This window comes from Cynocephalus volans, chromosome 11 (genome assembly GCF_027409185.1).
Source record: "Cynocephalus volans isolate mCynVol1 chromosome 11, mCynVol1.pri, whole genome shotgun sequence".
Classification (NCBI taxonomy): Eukaryota; Metazoa; Chordata; class Mammalia; order Dermoptera; family Cynocephalidae; genus Cynocephalus; species Cynocephalus volans.
In genome coordinates this window covers 102,021,510-102,049,439 of record NC_084470.1, presented here as the reverse complement: position 1 = coordinate 102,049,439, position 27,930 = coordinate 102,021,510, and the positions used below count along the sequence as shown (strand labels likewise).

At 43.9% G+C, this 27,930-nt stretch overlaps 1 protein-coding gene across 1 annotated transcript; it reads right to left on the bottom strand.

The window, feature by feature from the left end:
• LOC134390862 (HHIP-like protein 2) lies at window positions 1–27,740 on the bottom strand. Its single transcript, XM_063114635.1, has 10 exons — window positions 27,683–27,740; window positions 26,639–26,743; window positions 15,455–16,107; window positions 14,402–14,545; window positions 12,855–13,186; window positions 11,844–11,970; window positions 7,238–7,383; window positions 3,671–3,752; window positions 1,004–1,086; window positions 1–307 (listed from the first exon to the last, which is right to left on the bottom strand). Exons 1-10 carry the CDS (start codon window positions 27,683–27,685, stop codon window positions 60–62), a joined length of 1,923 nt encoding a protein of 640 aa, XP_062970705.1. The 5' UTR covers window positions 27,686–27,740; the 3' UTR covers window positions 1–59.
• Between the last annotated feature and the right edge of the window lie 190 nt (window positions 27,741–27,930).

Below are 27,930 nucleotides of genomic sequence, written 5' to 3'. Positions count from 1 at the left end.
GTGTTGAGCCCCGGCTTCCCTCTGGCAAGGCCATCTTCCTCGTTCACGTCCCTGAAAGGTCAGGGGAGACTTCTGCCAGCTGACTGCCTCATCCTGTTACTGTGGCTTTTCTTCTTCTTCTCCCCCTGGGCACCTGGGGACCACACTCTGCCTTTCTTCTTCGTACCAGGCGCTCGCAATGTGTTCCTGCTGCTTGTGGGAGAAGCTGGCTTCTTGGAGGAGCCTTTCCGAGATGAGGCCTGGGGTGGGCTGGATGATTTTCTAGCGGCTTTCTCTGACTGCTTCTTTAGCAAGTCCAAGACTGTCTCTGGGAAGTAAGCATTTGTTCAGTGAGAAATACAAGTCCTGGAAAGGACTATAAGGGAAAGCACCCCCAGGAAACCAGTAACTGTATGAGCACTCTTTAATACAAATTCTGTTAATTGATATTTCTAATGCCCGTAACTGGCCTTCATCTAAATATATTACTTTTGTAATAGGGTCACTTGGGTGATACATGGCTCTGGGATAGTTCCCTTGATATAGAGTCCCTCCTCTATAAGTTTTCCTGATTCCCCACCTACCCGGAGGAAGAAGTCCCACTGCAGGGGTTCTCAGTGCTCTGGCACCCTTTTGTACCAGAAGCTCAGTGCCACATTTATTTCTTTACCTGCCTGCCCTACCCACCCCTTCCATTCAACCCTGAGCTACTACAAATCAGAGACTTTAAGTGTTCATTTCTGTATCCACAGGGCTTACTTTGTGCCTGTGACAAAGTAAGTACTAAATGAATGATGCCAAATAAATAAACACATGAATGATTCAATGAATGAATGACTAGAGGGCAACAGGTCACAGTAGAAGCAGGTGTCCCTCCCACTCACTTGGTATGCAGAGGAGGTGTGTAGAATGAGCCACAAGTAAAAGACAACCCATAAAGGAGAGAAACCAAGCCCCTCCACCAGGGGACCGAGCGTGTGCCTCCACACCCAGGCCTGAGCCTGATACTCAAAGACAGACTCACTGGCGAGTGGCCGGAACTGGATCCGCTTACTCTTGGTTTTCACTGGCACTGGCTTGTATTTGCACTTGCCTGGAGGTGCTCGCCTAGAAACACAGACGGAAAGGTTGAGGACACAGACTCTGATGATGCGAGCAGGAAATCAAGGTCACCAGAAGGCATACATTTGCAAGAATTGGGGTCAGCCCTCACTCATCCATGGGGATGGGGTAGATGTAGTAGGAAATACACCACGAGCTCAGGTGGAGAGGAGAAAGGGCCTCAGGAGACAGTGCAGTGAGGGGTTAGGAGCATGGTGCCAGACTATTGGGTTCAAATGCTGGTGACCAGGGGCAAGGAAACCCTGCAAAGTTTCAATTCGCACATCTGTAAAATGCAAGAAATAATACTACCCATCTCGTGGAGAGATGGCGAAGATGGAATGAGAGCTGTGTATCTGGCACACAGCAGTGATTGATGGAAATTAAAAATACTTGGAACAGCGCCCAGCACATAACAAGTGCTCAGATGATGATGATGATGATAATTCTGCTGCTTTTGATGGTGCTGCTGGCAGTGGTGATACTCTTTAAAGAAAAATCCTTCAAGAACTCACGGCACAGCCTTTAGCCCACTCATACTTAAACTGCTTGTGCCCTGACTGCATCTTCTGACACAAAAGGGACTCTGGAGGCTGAGAGCACTCCTGCTATGCAGAGCAGAGCTGGGCCTTCTTGACAGTCCCTACAGCCTTCTCTGCCTTGCTCTGATGCCATCTCTTGCTGCCATCACCCCTACCCCAGGAGGAAAAAAAGTAATATTATTTATTATTATTTAGTATTATATTTATTTTACAAACACAGTTCTATACACTTTATAAAATTAACTCATTGAATCTTCATAACAACCCTATGAGATAAATACTATTATTATCCCCATTTTTCAGAGGGGAAACTGAGGCACACAAAGGCCAAGAAATAGGCCCCAGGTAACAGGAAAGGCAGAAGGAAAAGATGGGAGGGACAAATGATGCATAAATCAGTCAATTGCCCCTCAGACGCTGGGACTGGTGCCTTAGTGCACAGACGGGCGAGTGAATGAGCTGGCAGAGTCAGGTCCACGGCTACAGAAGCTTGAGGAAGGCTGGGTGACTCCGTGTAATGACACTGAACTGAGTGGGTAGTAGTGCCAAGATGACTTCGATCCACGAAGAGAACTGAGCTCTGATCCTGGACACTCTCTTACTGGCTGTGCCTTGGGCGAGTAATTTCACTTGCCAAGGGTTCTGTTTCCTTATCAGTAGATTGAGGAAGTTAACCCCTGCCTCATTGGGATTCTGTCAGCACGAAGTGACAGCTACATACACAGCACTTAGCATAGGGCTGGCATGCAGAATAACTCAATAAATGTCAACCTGAGAAAAAGGTAAACGAGCAAAAATGTCCTCGGTGTGGAAAGGCCGCTATAGTTGCTTTCTGTATGGCCTCTCATGACTGCTCTTGTGAAAGAGGGGAGTTACATTATAGCCCAATGAGATCAAGCAACTGCCAAAGGAAAGAAAAGTGGATTCACACAGGAAGTCATTAGTGGAAAGAGTGGAACTCCTCCCCCAGGCATTTGAGCCATCAGAAGCACACTGCAGACCCTGGAGCTGCTGCCTCCCCCAAGCACCGGGCAGACACAGCAGTGGAGACAGCCCAGTACCAAATTCACACCTTGGCAATCCCTGCTCCGCTATCAGCAGAGCACCCCAGGCACAGCCTCAGGGACTGAGCCTCTTCCAGGAAATTCTGAGAACACACAATCGAGAACACTGTTGCCAAATGGAAGCTGAGCAAGTCCCTGGCCCTGAGCCCTGTCCAGTGGCTGGACCTATTTGCCTAATGTCTACTGAACAGCAACCCAGATATGGCTACCACAGTCCTCAGAGGGAAGTTTTCCTCTGCAGGACCATCTGTAAGCTCAGTATGGGGAGACTTTCTTGCTTTGAGCAAGAATCCTGAGATAAATCCTGTGCACTGCCCAGACTCCTCAAGATGGATATATGGCATCACCCCCCAGGCACAGACACTCTGGCCACAGAGTCCACTGCCTCACAGTGTGAAGCTGTATTGTGGCTTTTGCCTGCGCTGGTGGAGGTCGGTCAGCCCCTGAGCGACGTGGGTAAGTGAGCATAAGTAAACAGCAGAGAGTCCTCCAAGTGAACAGATACTGCCACTGAATTCCAGAAAAGGTCATGTGCAGACACTGGAAAACCTGACAGTTCAAGGTATTTGCCAAAGATCTTGAGACCTCAGCCAAGCCCAAGAGATGGGGCAGCAATGCTTACTCGGTGGTCAGAGGTGTACACCTCTTGTCAGATGAGCCCATACAGAAATTTCCAGAAGCATATTTAAAAACAAAAATATGCAAGCCACAGGCCTAGACTAGTCATCCCAGGAAGGTTCAAGATCCTCATTTCCAACTACAAAGAGACCATTTCCCGAATATTCCATAATTCCCATAGACATATGGTTCTACATAGATGTTTGTCCAAACTACTTTCCCTCTAGAGCATCTTTCGTCTAGATTTACTTTGTTGATAATTCTTCCTAATTCTTGGGGAGAGAGACCATTATTTTTTTTCTGGCCTTCCATGGAGAAAAGCACTAATAAAAATGTACTTGAGAAGAAAATGACACCAAATCTCACCTTGAGGGATCAACAAATTTGTAAATAGATCCATGTGGCACGTGGGCACTTGGGTAAGAGGTGGCCAGGAAATACAGCTCCCCTAGGGAAAGAGGAAGAGCACATCAGGAGGGCTAGACAGAGCTGCACATGCAGAAAACAGTCAAAATGAGGGGACAGCCCAGAATGCAGTGAGGCCCTGGTTGGAGCCCCGGGCCCTGGCCAACAGCAGGCCTTCACTACATTGCAAGCTTCTTAAGAGGGAAGTCCGCCTTTGAAACCCCAAAGACTAGCTCAGAGTACAGCCCAACAGAGGTGATTATATGCTCATGTTTATTGAACCAAACAGGCTTCTCCCTTATCGCTTTGCTCTTGGAAACTTCGCCTCAATGAATCTCCCTTTAAGGATTCCCCGTGAAACCTTGGAAACAGGAAATCTACAGGCTGAGGGCCACCTGTTAGCCGCTTTATTTTGCCCCTTCTGTAGTCCTTTCATTTCCTCACTCTCTCATTTTCCTCCTTCATTCAGTGCTTGGGCTCCTGACTTCCCTGGGACACCCCACACACACTCTGCAGCCTCTGCTCCTGGTCCTCTCCACGCCCCACTAGAACCACCTCTACACACTCTCTCCTGCATCTCTTTTAGAAAGAGACTGGCTTCTCCCATTTCTTCCTATTTGAACTCCAGAAAACATTGCTCCTTTCTCATAGTAACTACCTCATTCCAGCTTGCTTAGTAGTTATCTGTGAGGGACAGTACAGTGCAGGGTTATGAACCCCTATGTCAGAGTTATATAAGTCTGGGTTGAGTTCTGGTAACACCAGTTACTAGTTGTGTTATCTTGGGAACCTCTTAACCTGCATAATCTTCAAGCTATTTATTCATTTGTAAAATGGGGATCACAGTGCCTCAAATGATCGTTAGAAAGTGTTCAGTAATCAGTAGTCACTATTGTTTTCTTATTTCTTGACTTCTGAAGGGCCAGTGCTGGGTCTTAAGCAGCTTTGTGAACCTGGCACAGTGTTTGTGCAATTGCACTGAAATAAATTCACTTGCTATAGTGTGCCTTACGCAACTCTTTCTCAATTTTCCGGGGGAAAAAAAGTCTATTAAGCTGCAAATTTGAAAAGCCTAGAGCTTTATACAGCTATGTGTTATTTAAACAACCACTTTCTTCCTCTAATTTGTGGAGAACAGTGACCAATGTTTGTCTTGTGTGGATTGTGATGCTCATGTTGAATCTTTGCAGAGCCCCATACACAGGGTAACAGCTGCCTGATGGGTCACGGTTTGGTGCATTGATGAACTATATTAAAATCTTCCCTTAGGAAGGGGTCTGAGGAGTTAAGATACATCCTACCCTAGAGTCAGTTTGCCCTGTCTGATTGGAAACCCCAGGCACCATCCAACGTGATTCTACTATTAGGTAAATGAGGTCAGGGCAGGGGCCCCTCCACATGCAAAGGCCTTCTGGCTCTAACAGAGGAACTGAAACCCCCACCCTGCTGCATATCCCCTCTATGTGGCTATAGTTTGTGTAAATTATGTCTTCGGTGTGCCACAGACTTCATGCCATATTTTTAGGGGAAAACAATGCTAGAGGTGGATTTCATCTGTAGTTTCCAACTGATTTTTAAATATATTTTTTAGCGGGGGAAAACCCCAAATACTATAACATGCCATGTAAAATAAAGTGCACGCCATGTGTATTTACTGCACACATTATTACTTTGACTAGCCCTCTTGGGAATGTGCTTTAGTGACTGACATTCAGAAATCCCACGGATCAAGAGTCAGCAACGTGCACTCCACACCAGCCATTCACGCAGCAGTTCTTCATTTACACCAGCTGTCAGCACTAAGCACTCAGTAAGCAATCTGTCGCAATACTTGAGGCAGAGTTTGAGTACAAATAAAGAGTGAGTTACCTAAAGCCAGTGACTGATAACATAGCAAAATAATGCTCAAATCTAAAAATGCATCTAAGTGGAGAAGAATATGCCAAGAACAGATAATATGAATCAGTTGATGCAAAAACACAAAAGCAAACAATGCAAAAAGAAAATAATTTGCCTCAGGAACAGCCTGACTGGCTTTTGGGCTGCCCCTGGGCAAAGTCTGGCCTGGGAGCACCTTGGCAAGTTCACTCCATTAAATTCAGCCAAGGACATTAGTTTTGTTTGCCAGATGTACTGACTGGTTTTCAAAAACTGCCTGTTTTCTCCTGCAAAACACCGACAGGCACAACAAACCAAACCACCAAATCAGGGTTCCTATGGTCTTCTGCAGAGGAGCAAGCCACAGAAGATGGCCACCCCAGGTCCCTGGCAGACCTGCCTCCAGGCCACCTTCCAGGAGCCCCCACATTTGGGGGAGGGAGTCCAGCATGGGAGAGGCCCCACCAGGGCCTGTAATATCCACATCATCCACTTTCCACTAAGCATCATCCTGCCAGCCAGTGGTTTTTCTCCTTTTCTTATACCTTTGGACTTCCAGTTTGGAACTCACATAGACTTTTTTCTATTAAAAATGCTTGGATTTCCCAAAATACCCTCTGCTCCTATAAAATGTTCATTTCAAACTGTCTAATCATCAACTAGCTAAGAGGAAAGGGTCCAGGAGCAGACTGGACCTCCTTAAATCCTACTCAAGTAAAGGTGCTGTACAGCCATCCCACAGCTCAGAGTGGAAAGAAACCAAGTACTTAGGTTTACATTTATAGAGAATCCTAGGTCTGGAAGGAATCCTGAGAAATCATTTTCTTCTCTTCTTTGCCTGTAACCATGGCTAGATCCAGTGCCAAATACTTGAGATCACTGTACTCACGTAAAAGAAAATTTTTTTAAACATTTCATGTAAAATTTGAAAATTTTATTTTTCAAAATGAAACATAACTAATGTAAAGCTAAAATTAAAAATTAGTTTTGTGATTTCATAATTTTTGGAAACGTACTGCAGCTGAGTGCCTCCCTCTCACATGCATACATGTACACGTGCCTTGCTGTGCTGGTACCTTAACACATGCCCAGTCTGTTGAGTAACCTCTTACCTGGCTGTCTGCCCTTTTCTCAGATTTCTCAGGTAAGAAATTCTCCCTTGCTCACAAACTCCTGACAGGGTCAGGAGAGAGCCCCACCCAGCCAGAGAGCTGATTACTAGAGGTTCCCTGTCCCAGAGAACACCAGCAGGATGTCCATGTTCCTATAACTGCAGTTTGGAATAAATGTTGGGGGTGGTGGGGAGCACATGAACCTTCTTCATAGTCAAAGGGTTAAAAGGACCAAAGCATAGACCATGATTTGCCCTTCATGATGGTCGTGTGGCTCTAACAAGGAGGGGTAGGTTGGCATAGTCAGTCTGTTTCTTCATTGGCGAAATGAGCATAATAATTACATCATGGGGGTGTTGTGATTACTAAATGGGACAAGATATGTGAAATGCTTAGAACAGTGTCTAGTACATTATAAAAGATGACAAAATGATAGTGATAATAGTAGAAGGGACAATTACTGTTTAAACCAATGTTCAGTCAATGCCTATGATGAAGTTCCAGAAAGCAGACATCAAATAACCGTACAAATTTGTACCTGCTTCATCTTCAGCAAAGGAGATGATGAATTTGCTGTAAGTACTGATTAGCCCTGGAAAGGCACAGAGCTTGGTGCTGCCTAGGCAAACATCCTGTTTCTTCCATTTCTTGGTTTTTCTATCTTCCTGCAAAGCCATAAGTCGACTAGGATGAAAAATAAAACCTTATATTTTAGGAATCCATATTTAAACTCTGCAGGATATTTTCCCACCAAGAATCAGGGAATGCTTGACTACTAGGACTGGGTCTCCCATAAAGAGATCAATAGCTTACCTCCCCCAAGAACCGAAAAAGCTGCTTCAGAGATACCTCAGTCACCCATTTGCCATAGGTGGGAAACCCACTTTCTATTATAAAAGGTGTTTGGTGCCCTGTGAAGGTTGCACCACTGTAAAAGACTAATCTTATTTTTATGAGTGTGTAAACTTTCGCTAGTTGTCCAACATCCCTAAGCTGCAGTTTCCTCATCTGTAAAATGGAAAGTGATAATTGAATTTACCATAGGGGAGAGCTGTGAAAGTTTAATGAGATAATATACATAAAGATCTCACCAATATGCCTGACACACAGTAAGGGCTCAAAAACTACTGGTGCTTATTATTATGACTGTATAGTAGCAGGCACATGCTTTACAACCCTCTGCCATCTATCTGAACTAAAAGCAGATTTTTAGAAGACAAGGAAAGGAAGTTCAGTAAACCCAGAGAGCTCATTAGAATCACCCAAAAACTTTTATGGAACCAAAAATACCCAAACCAAGGTGATTCTGATGTATATGCCTCAATTAAGGATCACTGCATATCAACCAAGTGATATAGGGGGTGGACATTGTGGGAGGAAAAATAACATAGAGGACAAAGAAATCCCAAATATCTAACATGTGATGGTGAAGGAACTGACCAATTAGTAAGTAACTATCCCATCTCTGTAACCAAGAATTGTAGCATGAAAATATAAACATCCTTTCTCAGTAAGATGGCATAACAGGACCAGATTTACACACCCCCACACACCTTAAATAGTCAAAAATCTGTGCAAAATGGCAGTGGGTTAAAAGACACTGGAGATCAGGCCACGTAGGCGTGTGTTCCCTGAGAGATGGAAAACAAACAAGGTGAGCCCTACAGTTGTTCCAGCTTACTACCCTGAGAGTTTCCAGCACAAGGAGGGAAAACACAGACAATGCCCAGCAGACTCTTGCAGTTGGGAAGATATTGCCGAGAGTCCAGGTAGACACCAATACAATAAGAGTTTGTAGGACTGATACTGGAGAGAAGAAAACTGTACAGAGAATGAACTCCAGAGATCTTTAAAGGGTCCCCCTCAAGTATTCATCAGTATACTCAACATCAGGTACATTTGAGGAAACTACCTAAAGTAAGGGAACTAATTAGAAGGAAAAGTTCCTGGCACTTAGGGTCAGGAATTCTGAAAGTATAATTCACAAGGTACTGGTAGAGTTCTCAGGAAGTCTTGCCTCAATAGTGAGGTAGTTCTAGGAAAAGCACCACTTTGGTCTTGCTTAACAAATGTTAACAGCAAGACTGAAAATCATTTCCCAGTATCTTAAGTGTGTCCCAGAAAGAAACTCAAAAATATTTACAGGAATACAAAAATATCCAGAATGTACAAAGTTAAATAAATTATTTCTTGCATCCAATCCAAAATTACTAGGCAAGCAAAGAAGGAGGAAAATACAACCCACAATAAAGAGTAAAATCAATCAAAACTGACACAGAACTGATACAGATGTTAAAATTAGCAGACAAGAACATTAAAACAGAGATTGTTACTATATTGGAGACATGGGAGATATTTTAAAAGGCCCAAATCAAGTTTCTAGAAGTGAAAAATTCAGTGTCTGAGATTGAAATAAAAACCTCACTGGATGGAATTAATGGCTGGTTAGACATTATAGAAGAAAATTAATGGCTGGTTAGACACTACAGAAGAAAAGATTCATGAACTGAAGACATAGCAATAGAAACTATCCCAAATGAAACACAAAGAAAAAATGAGCTGTGGGACGACTATGAGCAGCCTAACATACATGTGACTGAAGTCTCCAAATGAGAGGAGAGAAAAGGGGTGAGGAAACAGAAAAATAATATTTGAAGAAATAATGGCAGAAATTTCTCAATATTTAATGAAAGCTATAAACTCACAAATCCACTAATTACAACAAACTTCAAGCACCAAAAATATGAAGAAAATTAAACCAAGTTTAATTTATGAAATTGCACAAAACCAGTGATAAAGAGAAAAACCTTAAAAGCAGCCAGAGAAAAAGAATGATGCATTACATATGGAGGAACAAATATAAGGATGACAGCAGATTTGTCATTGGAAATGATTCAAGCAAGAAAATAGTGGGGCAACCTCCTTAAAGAATTAAACAAAAAACATGTCAACATATGCGGTGAAAATATCTTTCAAAAATAAAGGCAAAATAAAGACTGCAAAAACGGAAAGAATTCACAAGCAGAACCATTAGAAAAGAAATGTTAAAGGAAGTTCTTTAGACAGAAAAAAAAAAGATATCAGAATGAAATATGCATCTATACAAAAAAATGAAGAGCATTAGATATGGGAACATATGAGTTTCTTACTGCCACTGTAATAAATTACCACAACGTTGTTGCTTACAACAACACATATTTATTCTCTTATAATTTTGGAGGCCAGAACTCTGAAATGGTTTTCACTGAGGCAAAAGCAAGCTGTTGGCAGGATTGTGCTCCCTCCACAGGCTCCAGAGGATCCATTTCCTTGCCTTTTCCAGCTTCTAGAGACTGTGCACATGCCTCGACTCATAACCCCACATCATATCACCTTTCCTCCCTGTTTCCATCGTCATACCACTTCCATCTCTTCTTCCTCTGTCTTCTTCTCCTAAACACACTTGTGATCATATTTAGGACCCACCTAGAAAATCCAGGATAATCTCTTAAATCATATATAGTATGTTCTGTGACCACAAGAAATTTAAATCAGAAATAAATAGCAAAAAGATCTCTGGTGGGCCGGCCCCGTGGCTCACTCGGGAGAGTGCGGCACTGGTAGCGCCGAGGCCGCGGGTTTGGATCCTATATAGGGATGGCCGGTGCGCTCACTGGTTGAGTGTGGTGCAGACCACACCGTGCCGAGGGCTGCGATCCTTTTACCCGTCCAAAAAAATAAATAAATAAAGATCTCTGGAAAATATTCAGATATTTGGAAACTATATAACACCTTTTGAAATAACTCATGGGACAAAGAAATCACAAGGGAAATTAGAAAATATTTTTAACTGAATAAAAATGAAAACAATATATCAAAATTACAGGATGCTGTTCAAGCAGCACTTGAGCAGAAATTTACAGCACTAAACATACATATTAGAAAACACGGCAGGTCTCAGATCAATGACCTCAGCTTCCATCCTGAGAAACTAGAAGTAGAAGAGCAAATTAAGCCCTAAGCAAGCAGAAGGAAGGGAAAAGAGCAGAAAGCAATGAAATAGAAAACAGAAAAATAATAGGAAAAAAACCAATGAACTCAAAAGCTAGTTCTCAAAGAAGATGAATAAAATTGATAAAACTCTAACCAGTCTGATTAAAAACAGACACAATCTACAATATCAAGAATAAGATAAATGATGTTATTATAGTTTGTATAAATACTAAAATAATAATAATGGAAATGACACCAATATGATGGTGAAAATTAGACTGTTTCCCCGTTTCTAGTCAACACTGTACTGAAGAATTAAACTGGAGCAATTGTCCAGTTAGAAAAATAATAAAAACCTTCCAATTCAGAGAAAGAAAAATAAAAGTGTTCATATTCACAGACAAAATTATCTTTTACATAGAAAATCCAATAGAATCTACAAAAAAAAGCTACCAGAACAAATAAGTTCAGCAAGTTGCCAGATATAAGCTTAATATGAAAAAATGTGTATATACTATGAATTAACAATCAGAAACTGTGACTTAACAAAATAACATTGACTATAGCATCAAACACAATGAAATGCTTAGATGTACAAGACCTCTGCACAGAAAACTACAAAACACTGTAGCAGTTGTATTCACAATATCCCCAAAATGGAAACAACCAAAGTATCCATCAGTAACAGGAAGAATAGATGAATAAATCATGGTATATTCATACAATTGAATATTACAAAGCAATGAAGAAGACAAACTATTGATACATGCAAAAATATTAATGAATCTTAGAGACATTATTGAATTAAAGAAGCCAGGCACACGAAGAGTACACACTACATGACTCCATTTTTACATGAAGTTCCAGAAGCAAAACTAATCTGTGGTAAGAGTGGCCATCTCTGGCTGGTGCGTGTGTATGCCTGTGCATGTTGGCAGGGGAGAGGGCAGAGAAAGCCATGATATTGGTATTGACAGGCAATAGGCAAAAGGAACCTCCCAGGGTGATGGAAATGTTCTGCATCTTGATATGGTTGGTGGTAATACAAGTGTACACGTTTGTAAACTTTATCCAACTGTGCTCTTCAGAGATTATATTTCACTATGTGTAAGTTATACTTCAATAAAAACATTAAAATAAAAAAGGGAGAGGAGACATCAACACTTCCTTACCCACTCATGAAATCCCCAAAGATGTAGAGGCCATTGAGGTTCGGGGATTCACACCCACGGTAGACATAACCTCCAGTGACCGACTTCCCCACTGCACGGCCATAGGCATAGATGGGCAAAACATCATCTGTCCACGAATAAGTTAGGAGAGTGAGTGTCATGGCCAAAATTGGTAGCTTCAAGGAGGGAGAAGAGGGCTTTTTAATGCAGTCGCCTGATTTGGGGTAAAACACTTCATCCCTTGGTCTTCAGCAGAACACTTGGCCAAGTGAATCATGATTATTTTTCCCACTAGACCAGACACAATATTTGCGAACTTCCCACTTGACTTCTGTCTGCAGGCAGAGAGGAAGCCCAAAACTCCCCCATTCTATGAGGCAGTGACCTAGAAACCCAGACACCTAAGTTTTCCCCCTAGGTTGATATGGCAGATACTCGGGTTTAAGGATACGGAAAATATTGTGAGGGTCTGTAAGACTGCTTTATAACTTAGAGTACAAAAAAGACTAAATAACGTAAAGTCAGAACATTGGAATTTTGAGCCAGGTAGAGTTTCCAAAGCACACCTTGTTTATTGATGTTCAGGGATTGTACTACTCTTACTTGGCTGCATATGGAATGTCATTTCACTGGGCTGTCCCAACTGGGAAATAAATAAAAAGATACAGCCACCAATTTGACTCTGCCAGTGTTGTCAAAATAGTATGCCTAAAAATCATATGGGTAATATTTATAAAATAGATTCCTAGATCAATCCCATTCCCACAATCCACCCAAGATTCAAATTAATTAGGTCTGAGGTACAGCCTAGGAATCTACTTTCTAACAAGGACTGCCAAGGTGTCTCTGCTGCTGGTGGCTGGAGGACCACTTGGAGAAGCATGTCCCACAGGACACAAAGCATTATTTAAACAACCTGCAGGGCAGCACACTCCCAGGTTTTATTCCCCCACCTTCACCTCCAATCCACCCAACTCATTCAAGAAATCACCCAGAGAGCTTCTTACTTACCCAAACAGGCATTGAGGCAAAGTTTCTTTTCATAACATTCAAACCCTTCCTTTGCTCTCCAGCCATAGTTCCCGCCCTTAACAATAAGGTCAACTTCCTCAAACCTGTTCTGACCCACATCCCCACAGAATATCCGGCCTCGGCCCTGGTGCGTGATGGGGTCCCCTCGGTCCACGGCACAGCGCCACATGTTTCTGATCCCATAGGCATAGATGGCAGGGTGGGCCCCTGGCTCAGAAACAAAGGGATTGTCCAGGGGGATATGGTACCGCTTGCCATCTGAGCCTGCTCCATTCACATCAATCCTTAACACTTTTCCCAGCAGGGAACTTCTGAAAGAAAGGCCAAGAAACAGACACAGGTGAGCAAGGGCACAGCACCAGCAGAGACCACCCAGCAGGGCCAACTGATAGTGATGCCAAGAGACTGCTAGAAATCACATGGGGAGACATGATTCATTTTTTTCTTTTAAGTAGTCATGTGCTGCATAACAACGTTTGGGTCAACAATGGACCACATATATGATGGTGGTCCCATAAGATTAGAATACCATATTTTTACTGTACCTTCTCTATGTTTAGATATGTTTAGATGCACAAATACATTCCATTGTGTTTCACTTGCCTACAGTATTCAGTACAGTAACATGCTGTACATTTGTAGCCTAGGTTTGTGGCAGGCTACACCATCTAGGTTTGTGTAAGTATGCTCTATGATGTTCCCACAATAACAAAATCACCGAATGACACACTCCTCAGAATGTATTCCTGTTGTTAAGCAATGCATGACTGTACTGTATATACAAGATGTTAAGACCCCCATTTTTGGCTCAAAGAGAATAAGTAGGCAAAAGTTTGATGTGAATCTGTTCTATGTGACCCTGAGCAAATGGCACCTTCAATTTTTTATTTTAATGATGAGGGTGGTTTCTCTTTGATTTGGTCTAATACTATGAATTTTTAAAAGAAGCAGGTTTTATTCTACCTCATGTAGCAATGTGGTCAGTAGAAAGAAAAGAGGATTTTGTCAGTCTCTGCCAATGACTGTGGTCTCTGGACCTCAGTTTCCTTATTATAAAGCAGTGGACAGTAACACTACCTTGCAGTGTAGTGGTGAGGTAAGGGTTAACAGTTATTGTGTATACAGCATTTAACACAATTAGGCATTCAACAAATGTTACCTTTCTATTATTATTAACCTCAATATTTTTATTACTAAGAATAATGAGAACCAAGTGATTACTGGGTGCAAAGGGCAGAGTGACCACGTGACCTTTATCTTGATAGCACAGCATTATTGAACTCTGGCCCCAGATAGTCTGAATTAGAATTCTGATTCTGCCCTTAACCCTAACCCTAATCCTAACCCTAACCCTAACCCTAACCCTAACCCTAACTCATCTGAAATTTATAAGAAAGAAAACCAAATGTTTCTCAAATTTGCCTCCGTGGAAGGGACTACATCTTGCAGTAATCTATGTGGGTTTGACTCCATCTCAGCAAGAACACTGTACCCCACAGACTCACTCTAGATAGACTCCAGCTTACTTGTTCTGAGCATTTCCAAACTTGCCGAAGGGGTCCCCAGCCTGCCCTCCATCCCCAGTGAATATGTACAGATAGCCATCCAGGCCAAAAAGAAGTTGTCCACCATTATGATTTGAGGCAGGTTCTTCTATTTCCAAGATGACCCTGAAACAGAAAAAGAAACTATGCATTAGGCTTTGACACAAGCAGAAGCTGTATCCTCTTGAGACACCCAGAAATGACTGGTGTACGCACCAAGATCTACCACGCCAGCCAAGACCCATTTCAGAGTGTCCAGGATGACAGAACAGAGCTCTGGGGCTCTGAGAGGGCTCTTGTTTCCTGGCATGACTCCTTCATGGATTATTTTTCTTTCATACCACAACTTCACATGATATAGACAGAGCCAGGGTAACAATCATCCTGTTCTAGGGCCTGCCTTACTCTCTGCTGTCCCAGAACTCTCAGTCCCTTTCTTTGAGTGACTTAGCAGGGGTTAGTCTATCAGTGCAGCGTGCTCTTTCCAGTCCTCCCACCTCTCTACTACGGGAAAGAGACAAGGCAGAAAGGAGAAGGAAGAAAGGCAGGGTGGTAGAATGGACAGAGCGTGAGCTTGGGGTCAGTTAGAACCGAGTCGTCATCTGACCATGCATCAATAGCTTTGTGGCCTTGTGCCCCAGCCTCCTATGAGGACAAGAAATCCCACATTCAAGAGAAAGGGTGTGGATCTAATGGCTACACAAGAATCATAGGCTGCTATTATATTTAATATAGTGATATTATCCATAATCATTTCTCAAGACTTTTTGGTTGCTGGCCCTTTCTTACCCTCTGTAAAGACAAGAAACCATGGTTCTAATTAGGGTAACTGTAAGGTGGCGGCTGTACCCCATAAAGACCCTTGACTCAAGAGTCTAACTTAGGCTGCGCTCATTAATCAACAATGACTCCTTTCTTGATGTTTTAAGCTTGTGCTCCAAAACCAGTTAAGTTCCCCTCTACCATTTCAAAGGGCTGATTGGTATTATTTCAAGATACAGTATAAAGTTGCAGATTCTCATGGCTATGACTCACCTCTCTGATTTGGGGTCCGCTTTGTTGGGATCAGCCCGAGAAACCTTCATCTCACTAATCCGGATCTTTTCTACCTTCTTCTTGCCAAGGCATGAATAATAAATATAGAACTTGTGGTTGTGGTGGAATTTGGGATGAAAAGCCAACCCCAAGAAGCCTCTCTCATCCCCAATCCATGGAGTGGTCAGAACGATGCTCCTGAGGTCCAAGAACGGTTGCTCCAGACGGCTCCCATCTGGAAGGTAGACCCACACCACTCCTACCTGCTCAGCAACAAAGTAGCGATGGGTGCCATCCCCAGCATGGACCATGGCAATGGGGTTCCTCAGCCCGTTGGCCACCTCAGTCAGGCAGAGTTGCAGGCAGCCCTGATGGTCCTTGGCCACCACACCCAGGTCATGGTTGAGATGGTCATTCCTCAGGACATTGGGGAAGCAATAGTCTTTGTCAGGAAGATTGAGGAGGTGGCAGAAGTGGGCACTATCCTTTTCATGGGACTCCTGGAGGCCATGACCTTTGGTCAGCAGGGAGATGGCAGAGTGGCAGTGAGAGTGGAATGCAGAGCAGTAGTCAGAGCAAAGTCCAGGAAGCTTCCGGAGGGGCGTCAGAGGGTTCTCAGCATCGTAGAGGTGGGCTGCGTAGGGTGAGCACTCCTAGAAAAGAAAAGGAAGCCGAATCTCAGCAGTCAGACTGGCCATGGTGGGGCTTGTCTCAATTTTTGAGCAAGAACAAAGTAAAAATGGTCTAAGAAAAAAATTAGTATTCTGGAATTTTTGTTACCAAGTACTAGTAACTCACTTCTTGTCTCTGTGACCCAAGTTTTCTACACAGTTAATGCTCCTAGAAGGCAGAATGGGAAAAAACTCTCGTATTCCTTATACTGTCTCTAACATTTCAGCTTAGTTCTTGCCACTTAATGTTTTATTATATGATGAATGAATATTTTTTACAAGGAAATTTTACCAAATTTCCCAATCTTTCCCTTTTCTATAAATGATGTATCTGCAAGATTTTATTTCTTTATACAAATCTGAAGCAATTTGGCAAGTTTCATGCTTGTTAAAACTGGATGTTGGGAAAGCTGCAGCCAGATGGTGGACTAGAAGTGCCTGGGGTGCATTCCCCCCACAGAAAAGGACCAGAACACCTAGCAGACTAAATATTGACGGGAGCATGTGTGGGAGAGTGTGGGGGTGCAGCAAGAGAGTGGTGAGTCCCTATGGAGCATGAAAGCCCAGGTTGATGACACAGAGAGGAGAGACACAGGCCTCAGCCACCATGTCTCTGACACCAGGCACAGGAAGAATTTCCCCTTGCAGCAAAAAGGTAGGCAGAGGACCCCCACCAACCTCACCCTCACCACAGAGACCCACAGACCCTCTGGCAAGCCAGGTCTAGAGAAAAGTGTGGGGAGTGGCCTAGAATACACACACTGCATTTCTCTAGAACACTAGCACAAATGGTGCACACCCCAATGCCCACTCACGTGACTCAAGATGATTCAGGACAGCATCATCTTGAAACCAGAGCCTCTACAGGAGCACTCGATGCCCTGCGGCCAGTAGCCATGGTGCTTCCCCAGCCTTAAGGCTCTTCCCTGTCCCAGCACAACCACAAGAGAAGCTACAATACCCTGATCCTGGCAGCTTCAAGCCTGGGCTCAGAGCAGCCATGACTCTAGTTGTGCACGCTGGGAAGCCAAACCTAGCCCTGTTGAACTAACACGCCTCCATGTCCCCAGCCAAAAATCAGACAGGCAGACCCTCCTTAGGCAGACCACCCCCTATTCCTCCCCCTACCCTCCAGCACTACCAACTGAGTCATGTGTGCCTGAACCCTCAAGCCAGAAAAACAGCTCACGGGTCTCTACCCTAATGAATATGTCCTCGAGCTGGTGGGAATAAAGTGCATCCCTCTCCTGGAGAAGTGGGCAGTTGGCTCCACCCTAAACAGCACTGCCTGAAAGCCTCGCCAACAGTCCCGGAAGCAGCTGCACCAGCTCCCTCACTGCAGGCCTGCCTAGTGGCCCTGCCCTCTACCCAGAAGTGGCTGGACAGGCCACTTCACCACAGACCTGCCAAGCAGTTCTGTCCACTTCTGGGGAAGAACCAGATGGGCTCCCTCACTGTAGGAATGCTAGCCGTCCTGCCCACTGACTGGAAAGAGGCTGGTCACCCCCCTCCCCACCTAGCAGCACTGCCCACCACCCAGGAAGTATCTGGATGGGCCCCCTCACTGCAGCCCCACCTAGTGGCCTCACTCACTTCCTGAGAAGCAGCTCAGCAGCTCTGGCCTTGGCTCTCCAACTCCTGAACCACAGAAGGAAGCATGACCTCAAATTGGGCCCCAAGAACTGCCACAGTGGAAGGACCACTGGCAGACCTGCAATCATCTAGCTGAGCCAAAGCACACCCACATCCTGGCTCAGAAAAACAGCTCAGCTGTCATACCCCTGGAAGACCTACCCCTGAGTCTTTGAGCCATTACTTGCACATGCATCTGAATGAGAGACCATGTGGCTGATGTGCCCTTGTTGGGCCCACTCCTGGTCAGAGAAGCAGCACAGTGACCCTGCCACTGGTAAACCAGTGCCAGAGACCCTGACAGGCCATGCCTGCACCCCAAACCTGAGAATCAAATCAGCAACGGCATCCCAGCTCCAGAGATGACTGACCACAGAGTAGATGTGCACACCCCCAGCCTGTGAACCAACCCAGTGATCCCTTCCTCTGCAAAGCCATGCCACCACTGCCACAAACCTCCAAAGCATAGGTCACTGAGTCAATTGCAGACATAATGAAAGTGGATTATAGGTGAAGAAACCACATAGAATCTATACTACTGCATCTATATGGAACAAAACCATTGCACTGTACCCAATCAGCACTCTAAGACACATTTGCAGGTGAAAGTCTTTCCCCACACAAGCCACTCTACAAAATTCAACAAGATAGCTGTTCCACCAGATCCACAGATATCAATGCAGGGAAGCAAGAAACATGAAAAATCAATGTAACATGACACCACCAAAAAAACAAAATCATGCTCCAGTAACTGATCCCAAAGAATTGAAAATTGCCAACTTGCCAGAAAAGAAATTCAGATTAATGATCTTAAGGAAACTCACTGAAATACAATAGAATACAAACAGTTCAGTGAAATCAGAAAAACAATTTATGATCTGAATGAGAAATTCAACAAAGAGATAGGTAACATTAAAAAAAAGCAGTAACCTTGAAATTGAAGAATTCATTGAATGAGATAAAAAACACTTCTGAGACTACATCAAGCAGAATAAAGAATTTCTGATCTTAAAGATAGCAGTTTTCAAATAACATAGGCAGCCAAAAGAGAGAGAGAGAGAGAAAGAATAAAAGAGAATGAATAAAGGTTGCTAGGTGTATAGGATACTGTTAAGTGAACAAATATTCAAATTATGGGCATTCCAGAAGAAGAAAACAAAAGGGACATTGAAAACCTATTTAAAGAAATAGTAACTGAAAACATCCCTCATCTTGGGAAGATGTGAACCTCCAAATTCAGGAAGCTCAAAGGTCCCCAAGTCGATTCAGACCAAATAGGTCATCTCCAAAACACAATGTAGTCAAACTATCCAAAGTTAAAGACAAAGAGAATTCTAAGAACAGAAAGAGAAAAACATCAAGTCATTTGTAAGGGAAGCTATTAATAGACTAATTGATTGCTACTCAGCAGAAACCCTATATGACAGGAGGGAATGGGATGATATATTCAGAGTACTGAAAGAAAAAAACTGCCAGCCAAGAATATTATACCAGCAAAGGTATCTTTCAGAAAAGAAGGAGAAATAAGGTCTTTATCAGACAAGCAAATATTAAGGGCATTCATCACCACCAGACCATCCCTACAATAACAACTTAGGGGGAGTCGTACATCTAGAAGAGAAAGAACAATAACAACCATCATGAAAAAAACTGAAAATATAAAACTTACTCATAGAGTAGATACGTAAATTAGAAAGGGAAAGAAATCAAACCTTATCAATACAGAAAACCACCAGACCACAAGGATAAACATTAAGTGAGGAAGAAAAGAACAAAGGACACAAAAAACAATCAGAAACCAACCAACAAAATGACAGGAGTAAGACCTCACATGTCAATAATAACCTTGAATGTAAATGGATTAAATGCTCCAATTATAAGACAAAGACTGACTGAATGGGCAAAAAAACACAAACCATCCATATGCTGCCTACAAGAAATACACCTCACCTACAAAGAAAACACAGACTGAAAGTGAAGGAATGGAAGAAGATATTCCATGCCAATGGAAAACAAAAGTGAACAGGAGTAGCTATACTTCTATCAGCTAAAACAGACTTTACATTAAAATCTGTACAAAGAGACAAAGAAGGGCACTGTATAATAATAAAGGGATCAATACAGCAAGAAGATGTAACAATTATAAATATATATGCACCCAACACAGGAACACCCAGATATATAGAACAATTAGTATCTAATCCAAAGGGAGAGATAAACAATAACACAATAATAGTTGAGGACTTAACACCCCTCTTACAGTATTCGACAGGAAATCATCAAAGAAACACTGGATTTAAATGGCACCATAGACCAGATGCACCTAACAGACATACACGGAGCATTTCATCCAACAACTGCGGAATACACGTTCTTTTCATGAGCACATGGAGATTTCTCTAGGATTGACCATATGTTAGGCAACAAAATAAGTCTCAACAAGTTCAAAAACCTTGAAATCATATTGAGTATTTTTCTGAAAATAATGGAAAATTAGATATCAATAACAAGAGGAACTTGTGAAACTACCCATACACATGAAATTAAACAACATGCTCTTGAACTACCAAAGAAGAGATTAAGAACGCAATTTTAAAAAGAATGTGAAACTAATGAAGACAGAAACACAACATACCGAAACCTACACGATACAGCCAAGGCAGTATTAAGAGGAGAATTTATACCAACAAACACATCAGAAAAAAAGAAAGATTTCAAATAAACAGTCTAGCGATGTATCTCAAGGAACTAGAAAAGCAAGAACAAACTAATTCCAAAATAAATAGAAGAAAAGAAGTAATAAAAATCAGAGCAGTGATAATTGAAATTGAGACTAAAAATACAATACAAAAAATCAATCAAACAGAAAGTTGGTCCTTTGAAAAGATAAAGAAAACTGACAGACCACTAGCCAAACTAACCAAGAAAAAAAAGACAAAAAACCCAAATAAATAAAATCAGAAGTGCAAATGTAGACATCACAACAGATAGCAACAAAATACAAAGGATCATCAGAGACTATTATGAACAACTATACACCAATAAACATGAAAATGTAGAGGAACTGGATGAATCCCTGGACACGTATGCCCTACCAAGACTGAACCAAGAAGAAACAGAAAATCAAAACAAAACAAAACAAAACAAAAGAACCAACTAGTAGCATTGGAAGAATGAAGAAAAGAAAAAGAAACCAGGAAAGCCGCCCCATTTACAATAGCAACAAAAAATAAAATAAAATAAAATGCCTGAGAATTAATTTAATCCAGGATGTACAAGATCTCTACAATGAAAACTATAAAACACTGATTAAAGAAATTAAAGAAGACACAAAAAAAATGGAAAGATGCTCCATGCTGATTGATTGGAAGACTCAATATTGTCAAAATGACCATACTACCCAAAGCTCTCTACAGATTCAATGCAATCCCCATCAAACTACTAATGACATACCTCAGAGAAATAGAAAAAACAATTCAAAAATGTGTATGGAATGACAAGAGATGCTGAAGAGCCAAAGCAATCCAGTCCAAAAGGAACAAAGCAGGGGGTATCTCACTCTGACTTCAAAATATACTACAAAGGGATAGTAATCAAAACAGCATGGTACTGCTTCAAAAACAGACACATAGGGCCGACCCCGTGGCTCACTCAGGAGAGTGCGGTGCTGGGAGCGCAGCAGCGCTCCCGCCGTGGGTTCGGATCCTATATAGGGATGGCTGGTTCGCTCACTGGCTGAGCGCGGTCACAAAAAAGGACAAAAAAAAAAAAAAAAAACAGACACATAGATCAATGGAACAGAACAGAGAATTCAGAAATAAATCCACACATCTACAGCCAACTGATTTTTTTATAATTTATTTTTATTAGCATATTCATTGTTACAAATCATACTTATGCTTTATGCCCCTTATCCAATCCCCCCTCCCTTCCCCCCTCTTCTCACACCCCCTCTAATAACCATAGATTTGTTCTCTCCATCTGATAGATTAACTATCCTCTGTTGGTTTGTTGCCTAGATGATCTGTCCAGTACTGAGACAGGTGTCATCAAGTCTTCCTGTATTACTGTAAATCAAATTTCTTCTATTACTCTGGAGTGTGTTTTGTGGAGAGAAAGGACGTCTTCTTTTTTTTTCTTTTTTTTTTTTTTTGGTCTCCACTGGTGCCTCTCCTTGTGTCAGTGTAGTCGAGAGTCTGGCATGCCATCTGCACAGTGGCTGTGACTGCTGCTATAGAGTCTAATTGATTTTGTGGCAGCCATGGCAACTGCGGTGGCTATGGTGGGCTACCCATGTGAAAATGGTGTTTTTGTTGTGCTCTTTACCTGGTTGGAGCTGGATTCAGCTTCCCTAGCTCCATGCCTCAGGACCCCACTGGGGCTCAGGGAAGTGGCAGCACCTTGCCTGTTTGTGGCTGGATTCAGCTTCCCATGGCTCCATGCCTCAAATCCCCAGCTGGGCCCCAGGGTGGTGGCGGCAGCTTGCCCAAACGCGTCTGTATTTGGCTTCCCCTTAGCCAACTGGTTTTTGTCAAAGTTTCCAAGAATATACACTAGGGAAAAGACAGTCTCTTCAACAAATGGTGCTGGGAAAACTGAAGATCCATGTGCAGAAGAATGAAACTAGACCCCTATCTCTCACCATATATGAAAATCAACTCAAAATGGATCAAAGACTTAAATGTAAGGCCCAAAACTATAAAACTCTAGAAGAAAACATAGGGGAAACACTTCAGGACATAGGCCTGGGCAAAGGCTTTATGAATAATACTTCAGAAGCACAGAGAACAAGAGCAAAAGTTAACAAATGAGATCATATCAAACTAAAAAACTTCTATACAGCAAAGGAAAGAAGTAACAGAGCAAAAAGACAATCTGCAGAATGGAGAAAATATTTGCAAACTATGTATCCAACAAGGGATTGATATCTAAAATATGCGAAGAATTCAAACAACTCAACAGTGAAAAATGAATAATCCAATTTTAAAATGGGCAAAGGAACTGAACTGACATTTTTTGAAAGAAGACATACAAATGGCCAACGGACATGAAAAAAAGCTCAACATCACTAATCATCAGAGAAATGCAAATCAAAACCACAATGAGATATCATCTCACCCCAGTTAGAATGGCTATTATCAAAAAGATAGAAAATAACAAATTCCAGCAAGGATGCAGAGAAAGAGGAACTCACATACATTTTTGGTGGGAATGTAAATTTGTACACCACTATGGAAAACAGTATGGAGGTTTCTGGAACAACGACAGAACAGATACAACCAACAATCATATAGAAATATAAGGAGACCACATTGGGCAAAGCACTGGGTATCTTTGAATAGCTAGTCAAGATGATGTTGAATGTTCTAGCACAAAGAAGTGACAAACGACAGAGGTGACGGATATGCCAAGCACCCGGATATGATCATTGCACACAGTATGAATGTACCCAAATGTCATACTGTACTCCATAAATATATACAGTTATCATGGGTCAATTAAGAAAAATAAATTAAAAACAGAAATAGAAGTAGAATAGTGGTCACCGGAGACAGAGAAAGGGAGTGGAGAGGGGAGGCTGTGGAAAGGTTGGTGGACTGGTACAAAGTTACAAAGTAACAATTAGAGAGGAAGAATAAGTTCTGGTGTTCTAGGGTGACAATAGCTAATAATACTGCATTGTGTATTTCAAGAGAGCCAGAAAAGAGGATCTTGGATACAACCAAAAAGAAATGATAAATGTTTAGTGATAGATATGCTAACTACTCTGATTAGATCATTATACAATATGTGCATGTATTAAAACAACAAACTATACCCCACAAACATATACAATGAAAAAAGAAAAAGAATGGGCCGAGCCCGTGGCGCACTTGGTAGAGTGCTGCGCTGGCAGCACGGCGACGCTCCCGCCGCGGGTTCGGATCCTATATAGGACTGACCGGCGTACTCACCAGCTGAGTGCCGGTCACGAAAAAACGACAAAAAAAAAAAAAAAAAAGAAAAAAGAAAAAGAATAAAAATAAAAATGTTTCACTGATCAATGAAAAATAAACTTGGTGTTGGATATACAGTGTTAATTATTTAATTTTCTTTGCTTTTCCATATTTTTGAAATATTTTACAATTAAAAATAAAATTTATAAAATAGACATTGACGTATTACTCCCAGAGATTAGGTGTCTAGTAATTTCTTCACTAATTTATTAAAAATACGTATGTGTATTGTATACAAAGCACCATGCTAAAGGCTATATAAATTTGAACTGTGACTATAGAGCAATATGACTGCTCTTTACACAAACATAAGAGGACCTTGTGCCCAAAGGACTATCTGCTATTCGGACCTCCCTACACTATAGCATTTTTTAGGAAGAAAATAGAATATTGTGTGCAGACAAGCAACTCCCAATAGTGATGAAAGACAGAGGCAACTGAGATGGGGAAAGTAAGAAAGGTTGGCTAAAAAGGTATTGTTTGGGGCCATGCAGCATAGCAGAGAGCACTGTCCCAAGAGACCCCTTCTGTTCGCTAATGGCTCTCCCAAGCCAGCTGGCCTGAGCAGACCTGTCCCACACACCTCTGTTCTCTCACCACCTCATGAAGGGACAAGCAGCATTTTTCATGTGTATGTAACTTCCCTGTTCTCTCTTACTTCCCCTTTTGTAGCTTGCAGAGCAAGCTCTTGGTTATTGGGAAGAAGGGAAGGAGCCCAGAGATTCACAGCGTCTGTCCCTGGGCAGTCTATTTCGGTTTAGGACACTTGTCAGAGCTGCTAACAAGAAGCAAAATGACCCGCTCTTGAGTCTCACCTCATGATGGAGTTTGGATGTGTTGCCCCCTCCAAAACTCATGTGGAAATTTGATCTCCAATGTGCCAATGTTGGAAACTGATTGAGTCATGGGGGTGGATCCCTCATGAATGGATTAATGCTCTCCCTGGGGGAGAGGGGATTAATGAGTGAGTTCTCGCTCTATTAGTTCCCGCCAGAGCTTGTTGCTTAAAAAGACCCTGGCACCTTCTCTCTCTCTCTTGCTTCCTCTTGCTTCTCTCTCTTGCTTCCTCTCGCCATGTGATCTGCTTGTACCCACTGGCTGCCTGCCACTTTTCTGCCATGAGTAGAAGCAGCCTGAGGCCCATGCCAGATGCAGCTATCCCAGAATCGTAAGCCAAATAAACCTCTCTTCTTTATAAATTACCCAGTCTCAGGTATTTCTGTTATAGCAACACAAAACGGACTAAAACACCTCACTAACTCTGTCCACTCTTGGGGAGTGAGAATAAAAGAGAGGGGAGATGAGAATAAGAATGAAATACCAGGGAACAGAAGGGGGCTGTGGAAATACAGCCCCCACCGTGGCACACCCTTTTGCAGCCATTTAGTTTGCAAAGTTGCTGCTCCTCAATTAGTTCAGTAACGAAAAAATGTTTCTCTGCTTTAAGGGTAAGAAAACTAAGGACAGGGCAGAGACTCTCCTGGAGTCTCTCCTATGTGCCAGGCACCGTTCTCTGCACTGGGGTTGCAGCAGTGAGCTAAGTGCACAGTTTCTGTTCTGATGGAGCTCACTTCTCTTGCCAGAATGGGCCAGTGTTGCTAGTATTGTACTTTGGCATGCTGTGATGAAAACGGCACAAAACTTGAAGTCTAAGCATCTAGATTTGTTATCCAGAACTGTCTGACGTTGGACAAGTCATTAAAACTCCAGAACCCCATCAGTAAAATGGAGGTCATAATAACTGCCTGCAGAATCATTGCTGGGAACACAGTACATGTGCAGGGAAGAAAGAGGGCCTTGGAAATTTTAATGAATAGACACGGGTAAGGTTGTTTGCCTGAAATTTTTCTTATTCCTCAAATTCCTGAAACAAGAGAGCTGCTAACTACGGTTTCCTGAAACCTTGCCCAGGAGAGAAGGGGTAGGGAGTAGACATTTTTACCGCGGGAGATCTCACAGATGAACAGCCTCGGGGCTGCTCATAAAAGCCCAGCTTCTGCCAAAACGGTTATCCCAGAGTTAATCCTCCAGGAAACGGTGTGGGGTGGAGGGGAGAGTGCACAGAGTGAGAGAGCGCAGCCCGGGGCAGTGCCACCCAGGTGGCTGGCTTGTGTGCCAGATCCGGCTGTGATCCCCACCGGGGCCCTGGGAAGCTCAGTTAACTTCTGCGTACACCGCTCGGGGAGTCGGGGTGGCCAGTGCGCTGGAACAGTGGCAGCGGGAGGTCTGGGGCTGATGTCACGAGATGCGGCAGGCGGCCAGCTAATGGCGCTGACACACCCAGGAGGGTCTCAGGTCAAAGGTGTGCCTGGACTTTCTGCCTCTTTTCTCCAACTCGTCATTAGAGGGCTTCTCCATATAGTGACCTCTTTCACCAGCTCTCTGATGTGACCTCCCGCTCCGTGCCCCTAAACGCCGCTTCCCACAAAGCGCGTGGTGCAGCCGACACTCGCCGCATTTCCAGGCTGAGCTCAGCTAAGCCCATGGCTCCCGGGGCTGTGGATCTTGGCGCCGGGGAGCCAGGAGCAGCGGGAACTCGGTGTCATTGCCAGCAGCTGCCTGCAGCTCTGACCAGCTCTCAACGCCGGGCAGACGGGACCCTACAAGAGCCCCCATCCCTGCCACCGCCTTCCCCACTCCAAGGACGCCCTGGCACAGACCACCCAGACGAGCGAGGACGGACCCAGAGGGTGCCCCACCCCCTCCCTTTGCGCACTAGTCAGTATCACGGGCGCCCGCCCTCGGGGCACCGCAGGGGACGCGGACGCCTAAGGCTCCGGGAAGCTCCCTGGGTGGGCCCCGGCCCCCGCCGGCCTGGGCAGGGCCCGCGCTCTCAGGGGAGGCGCTTTTCCTCCACTGCCCTGCGGGTTCACGCGAAGACCCACCTGGCAAAGGATGTCTTTAACGTGGCCTCCACACAGCTCGTGGCCCTTCAGGCCAAGGTGGTTCATGACGTCCCTGTAGCGGGCAGCGATGCGATGGTCCCTACGCTGGTCACAGCAGCCGAAGTCAGCATAGTCAGAGCAAAACTCGAGGTGCAGAGGGGGCTGGAAGGGGGGCCCGTAATCTAGGCACTGTGGGTGTCCCTGCAGCAAGCCCACCTGGCCCACCAAGAAAATGAGGCAGAGGCAGAAAATGCCAGAAGAGAGCCAGGGGGCGCGGCAACTCGGACCAGAACACGGGCCGGGAATGGACTTTCTCAGCATTTCGGCCTTGAGAACAGGCAGGCTGCGGTGTTAGCTCAGGTTGGCTTCTCTGCTCTGCCCGAGTTCCCTCCCTCTCTTTCTCCCCCTCACCCCCTCCTCTTCTCTTCCTTCCTTGTCTTTCAACCTCCCCAAGTTCACTGAGGTGGTTTCTGAGCAGTGTCCCTTCTGTGGGCTGGGTAGCTAAACGTCCCTTGTGGAAGCAGTGGGAGGCGTCCCTCTCCCTCCAATGCCACCTAAACATGAAGCTGGCCTAAGTCTCAACCCCGGGGCTGAAGGCACATGGTTGCTTAGCCACAGGGTGCAACGGTGTCCACGGCAGAGGTGCTGGGGTGGCGCAGAGGGAGACCAGGAATTCACCCTTTGTTTACTGTTTCTCCACCGTCTGAGTGGCCCAGGACCACGAGAACACCACACAACAGTCCCAGACAGCACGCTCTGTGGCGGGCAAGCTTCCATTGTTCCTGCCAGGCCCAGGACACCCGACTCAGGTGAGGGTCTGGAAGATGGAGGGGTGTGGCCGGAGTAGAGTGTGCTCTGTGGTTCTGCCATCTGGAAAGGTGTGTGGAGTGGCAGGAAGGAGGACACTGCACGAATTTTGTACACATGGCAAGAAGCAAGGAGAGGAAAGAGGAGCAAAGAAAAAGCAGAGTGTCTCAGTTTGTGCTGCTGTAACAGAAGACCACAGACTGCATGACTTATAAACAATAGACATTTATTTCTCACCATTCTGGAGGCAAGGAAGTCCAAGACCAAGGCACCAGCAGGTGTCCAGCGAGGGCCCTGTCCCTCATAGACAGTGTCTTGTTGCTGCATGCTCTCACACCAAAGACATGAAAGGAGCAAACCCACTCCCTCCAGCTGCCTCAATACCATCACATCAGCGATTGTCAACCTATGAATTTGGGGGGGACACATTCAGACCGTAGCAGAGGGACTGTGGACTAGTGAAAACAGTCAGCAAGGACTGTTTG